This window comes from Corylus avellana, chromosome ca5 (assembly GCF_901000735.1).
Source record: "Corylus avellana chromosome ca5, CavTom2PMs-1.0".
Taxonomy (NCBI): Eukaryota; Viridiplantae; Streptophyta; class Magnoliopsida; order Fagales; family Betulaceae; genus Corylus; species Corylus avellana.
This window is the reverse complement of record NC_081545.1, coordinates 34495963-34506870: the sequence shown is the minus strand read 5'-3', so window position 1 is coordinate 34506870 and position 10908 is coordinate 34495963. Positions and strand designations below refer to the sequence as shown.

Here is a 10908-nt window from a genome sequence, read left to right as displayed (position 1 = left end):
AAAGTTAATATTCAAGTTTCCAAACATCCACACAAATACATTATGCCAATTTTTCAAATGATAAAAAGTCACCATACTTCACCATACTTCAGCAATTTTTCAATATATATATATATTTTCATAAAAAAAAAAAAAGAGAGAACCTTAAACATCATGGTTTTGTTTTTTGCAAGCCCAAGATTACAATTAATATTCAACTTTCCAAACATCCACACAAGAGAATTTAACATAACTTCATTTTCAAAAAGGAACATAAGTACATAACGCCAATTTTTCAAATGATAAAAAGTCACCGTCCTTCGTGAATATATAGTGTAACAATATATGGATAATGTAATGAAGGAAGCTTAAGAATCTATTTATTCATATCACAGTAAAGGCTGTGCTCTTCTCTCATATCTAGTCACAAATCATAATTAGAAGATAACTTGCCTTGCAATGCTGTTGAAACATAGGAAAGACAGTATTGTCTTCCACAACAACTTCTGCATGCTTTCTGGTCAGAACAACCCACTGCAAGAAGACAAAGCAAAGAGAGGAGTCAGACAAGGAACAGATTGTCTACTTGAAAATTTCAAGCATTATTTTTTGTTCCGATTCTAGATTTTCATTGAGCTTCAGGAAGCAATAAATCCAATAAATTGAAATCTTACTTGAGATCCTTTCCTCCAGTTATGAACTGGAATAACAGAAGCCATTTTCGGATTGTAGCGACCCTCTTTTGTATCAGCAAAGCTGTTTCCAGCATTTAATTGTCAAAAATTATTAGTCAGAGTGACCAATGTAAAATGTGCAAAGATTTGAGAATGCACTAAGCATATTTTTATAGAAGCATTGGAAACTGACTCCTATAGGCTATAACCAAGCCCAAAATAATGAAGGAGATGGAATGGATTCCTCTACTCAAGAAATGCATACATACATTATTTGTGTGAGTAGAGAGAGATGGAGATGCATACATTTGTTTAAGGACTGGACCACTCACCTGTCTACAAAACTATGTGACGTGGACATGATATAGTCATACGTGTAGCTGAAGTTGTATAGAGGAATGCAGCTGAGACAAGATCAAGTAACTGAAATGTTGTTAGATAACAAAATAACACAAAAATAACCATCTATTACTGTAAATAACCATCAAAAAGACTTCGATGCATTTACTGACCATCTCTTAACAAATTAAATATGCAAACATAATGAAAAATCTTAATAATAACTGTCAAATACTTGCAACTACAAGACAACCATATGCCACAGCATACACAAAAGCAGCCAGTATTGAGATCAATCGTCACCTGTCTGAAAGAAACACAAAGCGCTCATTAAAAGGATCCTCAAGTGCATGCCTAAGTAATATCCGCTCTGCCTCAATCATGCTGGCTCCACCCCAATCTACCTGATATATAACAACATGAGCTGAATAGTATCGCGCCAATAAAAATAGCATAGTGAAAACTTATATTTGATCACAACGTTTCCATTATGAACAAGCTAAGATGACGCATAAAGTACATTAGATAAATTCACACATCTAAGCTACACTTAATCGACATTACTTTTGGGACTTTTTAGGTTTTAGAAGAATTAAATCATCATGTTGATGAGCTATGTGACAGAATTATTTCAAAATATATTTATGTTGTGTTTCAACACCTAATCTCAAAACCTGCTTCATTTGTTGTTTGAGTAGTTAAGGATTCAAATCCATGTTTTGAAATGCTTAGACATTGCCTCCACAGTAAAGTGAGGTGCAAGACTATATTACACACATGCACATGCATGTACACACACAAACAAGTGCATTTAATATACGGAGATCCCTAGGGTACATTGTAGCTACAATCTCCAATACATGATGAATATGCACACAAGAGCACATGCACGCTTACACTTAACAGTCACAATGGGGAAAAAACAACCAAAAAAGAAAGAAAAAAAAGAAAAGAAAAAAGACACACTCATACATGCAGTTGGGGAAAAAAGAAAAGAAGGAAGGTGTTGGCTTTCATATCAGTAATGAAGAACATAGTTGAGTCCATCATGAAATTCTTCAGGAAAACATTATGGAAATTGCCTCAATCTCTTATAGCAACCTTTTGTCTCCCTAAAAGACTATCTTCTGAATGCCTGTTACTTAATAAAGAACAGCAGGAACACATGTTATGCAAGCAACTGGATTGTGGTATCTATCTATATAAGTTCCATGGGAGAAATGAGAACCTGTATGCTATCATTAACTTGACGATTGAAAAAATAGACTGATCTTGTTGTTGCCTTGTTGAGCAGAAACCTTGGTCTAGAGTGAACAAAAATGGAAAATTTATTCTCCCCTCCCTGCAAAACAAGATAATTACTTCTTCAATACACATGCAAAACTGTATATAGCTCATAGTTACACGTAAGAGCTTCTATATAATTATACAATCAAACAAAAAAAAGCTTCTATATTATTAGCAAAGACTATCGACACTATCATATCTAGAGCTCACGATATTACCAATAAACACCCAAACCCATTCTCAATGAGCATACAACCTATTTAAAGGTGATCGTGGGCAATTTCACTCCCAAATTTTACGGAATCAGTTATACTCATTACACGGCAAATTATAAAATTACACAATAAAATAATTAATTACTATTATTGTTATAGATACTTTGCCTAATTATCTAATTGTTCTCTCTCTCTCTCTCTCTCTCTCTAATCAGATGTTAGACACACACAGTGCTACATTTCCAAAGAACAAAGCAATCGTAATATACAAAGCAATATGGAAATTGTGTTAATCGAAAAGGTACAGCCAGTAATAATTGCGGAAAGAAAAACACAAATGTTTCACATTGATGAAAGAAAGCGTGCCTGAAAGAATGCGTCCCAAACTATGTCCAGAGGAAGCCGATTCCGCGCGATGAACAAGAACGCAATCTTCGGCCTCTGCACCATCGTCATGATCCGACTGTACTGGCTCTGCATCATTAATACGGTAGTCCCGAAACAAAACCCTAGCAATACCAGCGCGAAAAGCTTCCTCCTCCATTTATAACACCAAGGTCTCTGCTGCGAAACTTTTCGCTTCATTTAGCTCCGGCTTTCGCTCAATCCTCCTCAATCATCGTTTTCCAGTTCAGGATCCATCTTTGGCGAGAATTGCGAAATTCGGAAGTTAAATTCAAGGTGTGGGAATTCGGATTCCGTGGACTGGAAACGATGAAGAGTCTCTCAGTGGAGCGAGAAGGTTGTGAAGTGAAATGGTGTGGGTTTTCGATTTTTGCGAAAAGGTGTTCGAGAATCTCGTGGAAGTTTGGTTCCGGAGAGAATGTGAGAAAGATGAATGAGACTTGAGAGAAGACTTGAGAGTGAGTGAGTCTTACTGAGTTGGCTTCGCTTCGCAATCGAGATTCCTTTCCTTTCTTTTTCTTTTCTTTTTTTATCAGTTTGGTGTCGTAAAGTAGCCAGTTTTTTTGGTTGGTTGCGTGAGAGGTGGGAGATCAAATTCTTCTTCAGATTATGTGGTGATGATTTATCATATAAAATGTTGACAAGAGTTTTTAAAGGAAGCTTTGATGATTTAACCTGAAAATACAAAATTATGACTTTAAAAATCTAATAATATTATCTTAATTACTCATTTTTATAATTATTATTTGATTTGTGGTCAAGCGTGTTTTGGTTTGGCGGTTTCAAAATAAAAAGTTTCCAAAAAAAAATGTATTTTTTTTTGTCAACATACTCTTCTAAAATTGTGTTGTTTTAAAACATCAATCTTTATGGATCCTTCTAACAGTGGAGCTTTTGTCGTGTTTGGGCCATAGAGGCCCTAAGGTAAACAGGCATTATAGGCCCAACAGGGTCTTAGCACACCAGTAATCCCCAATTTCTTAAGCCGACTTAACTATGAAGTCGGTCTTTGAGAATTCTAACTAGTGGGCGATTTCTCAACCCGTAATAAGCCTTAAGGCTTAGTAGAGGCTAGTTTCACCACAAATAATGTTGATTAGAGTAATAATTTTCTTTTAATATTCTTGTGTTTTTCTAATATAAAATGCTATAATATCAATTTCCTCTATATTGTTTTTTCCTCTCCCTCTTGTTTATGGGTAATGAGGCAAAATAGTGGTGGTAGCGTGTATCATATTTGTGAAGGAAAGGAATCAATGGCAATTATGCTTATCTTTATTGGCATGGTAAGAGACAATGAGAGAAACAGAAGAACCACCAATCGAAGTTGTTAGGCTTCAATAATGATTACCCCTTGAGGCTTTGTATTTGAAGCAATGCCATATATTAAAACATGTGTGGTGTTTTAAAATGCAAGCAATTCACCTACTAATATAATTAGTTGACTAAGGAAGTTGAAATGTGTTATCAAATGGATCTCATTATTGGAATATAATAGATTTTTTTATTTTATTTTAATTTTTAATTGAGTTGAAAGAAATTCATCCAACACATTTATTTTTAATAGGATTAATAGAGATAAAATAATTAATTATTTTTCAAACCATATTTTAACCATTTCCATAGTAAATGGATAAATCCACCATTGAATTTGTGTAGAGTGCACATGAGTCCACAAATTTAATGGTTGATTTATTCAATTTGTAAAAAAAAAAAAAAAAAAAAAAAAAAAATGGAGGTTGAAAAATGGTTGTGTAATATTTCTCTTAAAGATGATTTTTATCATTTTTCTTTAAAGACGAAAATGTGTAACATGCCTCTTAACTAAATTTCCAAAAATAATAGATATATAATTTTTTAATTTTTAATTTTTAATTTTTTTTATTTTTAACAAAAAACACTAGCCGCCACTTACCCAATGTTCTACAAAAAATCCCATGTAACGTATTCAATTAGAAGAAGAAGAAAAAAAAAAGTGGTAAAAACAGTTCAAAATTTCGAAACTTGTTAAAATACAATTATATATATAAATGTTGTATGAGATTTTCTTTGAATTAAAAGCTTATTTGGTAAGTAGTAGTAGTAAATTGGAGACATTTTCATGCAATCACACATTTAAGAACTTAAATGATTCATGTCAAAAATCAAAATGTTCAACTCCTTCCCATTTCACACAACAACGTACATCAACGGCTAGAATGATAAGAAAAAAAAAATATATATGTATCAATCCTCGGATTTACCACCTAATAACTCAGTATAAATGAAAACATGCACACATCAATAAAAACCCAAGATTCTAGAAACAACCAAATTAACCACACGCCACTTTTTGGTGTTTTTCACAGAATTAAATTTATTTCATTAATTCAAATTCATGCATTTACTCGTGAAATTAAAAAAGAATCAAGAGAGACAGAAAACCCTAGCCCATTTGTAGCCAGCCGCCCCCCTCTCTCTTGTCCCTTCATCTTCTTTCAACTCTCATATTTTCTTACATTCTCTCCAAAAAAAAAAAAAAAAAAAAAAAAAAAACACTCAAGAACCATATTCGGCCCCAAAGATCTAAATATTGAAGTTTTCTCATCCCTAAATCCACTCGATCGATCACACGTAAGTATTTAATTTTGATTTTGTTCTCTTTGAATCTTTTGTGCAAACATATTCTCGAAATTGTGTAGTCACGTGTACAATGTAAAATATGTCATTTGTGCTTCTTTTTTTTTTTTTTTTATGTGCTGATTATTTTTATTTTTTATATATGCTAGCTGATGTGTATATATATATTTTACTTTTCATTTTTATTTAGTTTTCTTGTTCTGATTGATACGTTTCCTTCATATATATAGAGCGGTGAAGATGATGAATATGGTATTATCGTATCAATGTTGTTTGGCGCCCATGTTCATGAGGGGTTCACTCTGTCATGTTGCTACACTTGGGTCTTGTACCAAAAAGACTAACCTATGCTTTTCTACTCCATTGCTTCTTGGGAGAAAGATGCCTTCTATTAATAGATCATCATCATCATTATTGGCATCGCCTTCAGAAGTTGTACATATTTTTGAGTCACATCCATTGATGATGATAGAACCGGCCGATGAGAAAGACAAAGATGGAAGGAGTTTGTGCCGTTTCTATGATTACGTAAATGAAAAGGTTGTAAATACCAATACTAAGATCCCTGAAGAGGTTGATCAAGCAATATGTGTTGGGTCATCTCATGGTTGGTTGGCTTATATCTCCCGTCTCGATTGCTCCGTTTTTCTTTGGAGTCCCTTCACAACTTCTCCACTCATCTCGCTTCCTCCCATTCATACACTACCTCGTGAAGAGTTGGATGAAGAGAAAGCGTATGAATGTGATGATGATTTTGGGTTCAAAGTAGAATGTGAATATCTTGGTCAAAGCCGAAAATATGCAAAACGTTTGAGGCATATTATTCGCAAGATTATTTTTTCATCTATTCCAACAAGTGATGATTGCATCGTAGTGGCTCTGTCTAATCTCAGTACTTGTGGCAATATTGTTTTTTGTAAACCTGGAGACAAGTCATGGACCTTTATAGACCTTCCTTTTAAGAAATATTTCCACATTGCAGATATCATACATTTCAAGGACCAATTTTTTTACGCTGTATCCGATTGTGGGCTTATTTTATACGCTTATGATCTTGTTGATCTTTCTTTTCCAAAGAGTTACCATGTCAAAAATTCTTTCAAATTCAAACCCTTATCCTCAGCTAAAGGATACCCAAGGGAAGAGTGCGATCAAAGACACTATTTGGTCGAATCATTAGGTGATCTTTTGTGGGTTCGTAGGCATGTAATTGACAATTATAAGAACACCTCTTCTGGTAGATCTCCAGACAAGACAATCAGGTTTGAAGTTTATAGAATGGATTTCTCTCGGAATACTTGGAAGCGTACGAAATGCATAGGTGAGCAAGTTTTGTTTTTAGGTACTAACCAATCTCTCTCTCTCTCCGCTCCGGACTTTCCTGGTTTGAAAGCAAACTGCATATACTTTACGGATGATTCTTGTAAAGCACATATGTTATATCCTCCTTATGGGTTCCATGATTTTGGGCATTACGAGTTAGAAGGAGTTACATTTAGAAAATTTAAATTTGCGCATCACCCAGAAAGATTTTGGGTTATGCGCAATTTTCATTAATCTTGTTTGTTATATTGTTTTATGATCATTTAAAGATCAAACGCCTACCATAAAAAGATTCTACGACATGTTGTAGAATCTTGATCTCCATTCGTTATGTTGTTTAATGACATTTATTTTGCTTTCAACTTATGTTCTAGTTTTCTTTTTGCTCGGATGGTTTGTTTATGTGTTGCATGTTACTTGTTTTGTCTTAATTATTTTCATACTCCATATTCATTCATCGCTTGAGTTGAATCCAACAATGAACTTCACCCTTGCTTAGAATCAAGGCCTCTAATTCATTTTCTTGATGAAATACTTTATGAAAAAGCGAGGCTGTATAATATTGTTATTTTTTAGATAGGAATTGTTGTAGCAGTACGTACATTCTTTCATTCTTTACAAATTTTATGCAAATTTTGGAGCAAGTCAAATTTTTAGTTATATTTAGAAAATTCACTCTTGTTATGGAAAGTATTGTTATGGAAATCCTTGTAAAAGCACTTCGTTTTCTTTTTATTTCACAAGGCTTCATCCACCCACGCACATACCTTCATTTGGTGGGGCTCCAAGCCAGCAGTACGTCCAATTAAAGAATAAACCAAAACAATCCTTGGGTTTTCCATTCATGTAATTAAAATAATCCACATGCACCATCCTCTCTCAGATGATGCCATCTATCCCAACTCAACTCTTCCATGCAGAGAAAGGAAAAAGGGAACATCGTTTACCAATAAATAATTTTTATAGTCAAGGCCCATTAGAAAGGAGAAAGAAGGAGTTTGATTCTATAATTAAACGCTAAGCTTATGAGAATTGGTAAAATTAATCATTTAATAATTATTCTAACCATGGCTATTGAATTTTAGCCACTAAAAAAGAGAGCAAAATAGCAAGCATAGATAGATAGGAGAGGCCTTAGCATATATGAACAATTTTTTATATATACACATATGCTCTATGAGATCTTTCTTTTAATTAAAATCTTATTTGGTAAGTTGTAAATTATTATGCAATCACACGACATTTAAGAAATGATTCATTTCAAAATTCAATTCCACCTTAAACAATTGGGTGGCAGGCCAAAATTGGTGTATCCATTAAAGGCTATAAAATAAAAATGTTCAACTCCTTTCCACTTCAGACAACAACAATGGATAGGATGATAAGAACAATCTTTCATAAAAAAGAAAAGAAAAAAGATGATAAGAATAATATCCACCTGGCCCTTATTTCTCTAAACTGATTTTTCAAAAATAATATCTATTTAGGACCCGAAAAACACAAGGAAAAAACTACGAAAGTACCTAATATATATATATATATATATATTTTTTAAAAAATCAATCCTTGGATTTATCACCTAATAACTCAGTATATATAGATGAATAACATATATGAACACATCAATAAAATCTCAACATTCTAGAAAGAACCAAATCAACCACACGCACGCTTCTTTTTGGTGTTTTACACAAAATTAAATTTGATTTCATTAATTCAAATTCCATGCATTTACTCCTAAAACTAAATTAATTAAAGAGAATAAAGAGAGACACAAAACCCTAGCAGCCAGGCTACCCCATTTGTAGCCAGCCGTCCCCCTCTATATATCTTGTCGATCCCTTCATATTTTCTTACATTCTCTCCAAAGAAACAAAAAACTCAAGAACCATATTCGGCCCCAAGGATCTAAAGATTGAAGTTTTCTCATCCCGCCTTAATCCACTCGATCACACGCGTAAGTATTTAATTCTCTTTTTTCTCTTTCAATCTTTTGTGCAAACATATATATATATATATATATATATATTCGTGAACTCCTGCAGTCATTTTTTATTTGTCACTTTCCATTTTTATTTATTTTTATTGTTCTGATTGATGTGGTTCCTTCGTATATAGAGCGGTGAAGATGATGAATATGGTATTATCGTATCAATGTTGTATGGCGCCCATGACCAGAGGTTCACTGTGTCATGTTGCTACACTTGGGCCTTGTACCAAAAAGGCTAATCTCTGCATTTCTACTCTTGGGCGAAAGATGCCTTCAAACAGTACAATATCATCATCATTATTGGCATCGCCTAAAGAAGCAGCACGTGTTTCTGAGTCATATCCATTGATGATTATACCGCCTCATGATAAGAAGGATAAAGATGGCAGGAGTTTGTGCCGTTTCTATGACTACATAAACAAAAAGGTTGTAAATACCAATACTAAGATTCCTGAAGAGGTTGATCATGCATTATGTATTGGGTCATCTCACGGTTGGCTAGCTTATGTCTCCCGTCTTGATTGCTCTATTTTTCTTTGGAGTCCCTTCACAACCTCTCCACTCATCTTGCTTCCTCCCATTCATACACTGCCTTTCATAAAGGTTATACCTCATGAAGAGATAGAAGATGATGAAGTAAGTGATTATATATCTGATGATGATAATTTTTTTCCCGATTATGGGTTCAAAGTAGAAGCCGAATATCCAGATCCAAGCAAAATATACTATACCAGGACACCAAAAGGTTTGAGTCCACAGATTATAGACTATATTGTTTTGTCATCTATTCCAACAAGTGATGATTGCATCGTTGTGGCTATGTCTGATATTATTATGTATCAAGGTATTTTTTTTTGTAAACCTGGGGATAAGTCATGGACCTTTGTAGAGCAGCCAGTTAAGCTAACTCACCGCATTAGGAATCTCATACACTTCAAGGATCGATTGTTCTATACAATGAATCATACTGCCAATTTTTTATTCGCTTATGATCTTGCTGATCTTTCTTCTCCTAAGAGCTACCGTCTCAAATTCGGAAATGGTGAATACATTCAGGATTTATGTACCGATTCTTTACCACATGAAGAATACAACAAAAACTTTTATCTGGTGGAATCATTAGGTGATCTTCTATTGGTTTGTAGGCTTATTCGTTCCGATATTGATAATAATGAAGACAAGTTTGCACTTTCTGATGATGATGAATTTCCTATCGAGAAATTTGAAGTTTATAGGCTGGATTTCTCTCGGAATACATGGGAGCATACTAAATGCATTGGTGACCAAGTTTTGTTTTTAGATTCCAACCAAACTCTCTCTCTTTCAGCTTTGGACTTTCCTAATTTTAAAGCAAACTGCATATACTTCACTGGTTATTTTTTTAAGTGCCATGATTATGGGCATTATGAGATAGGAGGAAATCTATTTGGACAATTCCACCAATTTGGTAGGACCTGGCCACATTGGGTTATGCGCCATTTTCATTAATCTACTTTATCTTGTCTTCTCATTTAAAGATCAAGGCCTGCCCGAAAAAAGATTCTATAGCCACTTGTCTTTTATACCTTCATCTCCATTATTTCTATTGTTTAATGAAATTTATTTTGCCTTCAACTTATGTTATAGTATTGTTTTTACTCGGGTGGTTTGTTTATGTGTTGCATGTTACTCGTTGCGTCTTATTTTCTTACTTCTTATTTATTCATCGTTTTGAGTTGAATCCAACAATGAACTTCAACCTTGCTTAGAATCAAGGCTTCTAATTTCATTTTCATGATGGTGAATTCTAGGTGGAGATTTCATAATGTTTAAGTTATATTCCTTTTATCAAATTATAACAAATAATTGTTGATAAAATGAACAGTAATGGATTATATATATATGTATGTTCTTTGTTCTAGATCTAATTGTCGCGCGCTAACTTTACTAGATACTGGGTTATAGTTCATGATTAGGTCCTGTTTTTAACAGATTTTTAAAAATAACTAGATATATAGCTCTACGTGGATTTTATTGAAGTTTATTGATATTTTAACTTGTTTCAAGTTAAGTATTGTTGCCGTGGTGCTTGCAGTTA

At 33.7% G+C, this 10908-nt stretch overlaps 3 protein-coding genes across 3 annotated transcripts; 2 read left to right on the top strand and 1 right to left on the bottom strand.

Moving 5' to 3' along the window:
• Positions 1–399: 399 nt before the first annotated feature.
• On the bottom strand, positions 400–3466 carry LOC132182225 (glycosyltransferase BC10-like). The gene is made up of 6 exons (XM_059595415.1): positions 2861–3466; positions 2221–2334; positions 1296–1396; positions 986–1057; positions 654–735; positions 400–513 (listed from the first exon to the last, which is right to left on the bottom strand). The coding sequence occupies exons 1-6, from the start codon at positions 3077–3079 to the stop codon at positions 400–402; spliced, it is 702 nt and encodes a 233-aa protein (XP_059451398.1). The 5' UTR covers positions 3080–3466.
• Positions 3467–5800: 2334 nt separating this feature from the next.
• LOC132182224 (uncharacterized) lies at positions 5801–7075 on the top strand. Its single transcript, XM_059595414.1, has one exon. It carries the CDS (start codon positions 5801–5803, stop codon positions 7073–7075), a length of 1275 nt encoding a protein of 424 aa, XP_059451397.1.
• Positions 7076–9011: 1936 nt separating this feature from the next.
• LOC132182223 (uncharacterized) lies at positions 9012–10319 on the top strand. Its single transcript, XM_059595412.1, has one exon. It carries the CDS (start codon positions 9012–9014, stop codon positions 10317–10319), a length of 1308 nt encoding a protein of 435 aa, XP_059451395.1.
• Positions 10320–10908: the final 589 nt, after the last annotated feature.

Bases quoted from the DNA above. Each gene is read 5' to 3' on its own strand.
- LOC132182225 (XM_059595415.1), bottom strand. From the start codon at position 3,079: ATGAAGCGAAAAGTTTCGCAGCAGAGACCTTGGTGTTATAAATGGAGG. The intron at 2,335-2,860 runs GCACGCTTTCTT...CTTGTTTTGCAG, and splicing joins TTTGGGACGCATTCTTTCAG to GGAGGGGAGAATAAATTTTC. The intron at 1,397-2,220 runs GTTCTCATTTCT...GTTATATATCAG, and splicing joins AAGTTAATGATAGCATACAG to GTAGATTGGGGTGGAGCCAG.
- LOC132182224 (XM_059595414.1), top strand. From the start codon at position 5,801: ATGTTCATGAGGGGTTCACTCTGTCATGTTGCTACACTTGGGTCTTGT.
- LOC132182223 (XM_059595412.1), top strand. From the start codon at position 9,012: ATGACCAGAGGTTCACTGTGTCATGTTGCTACACTTGGGCCTTGTACC.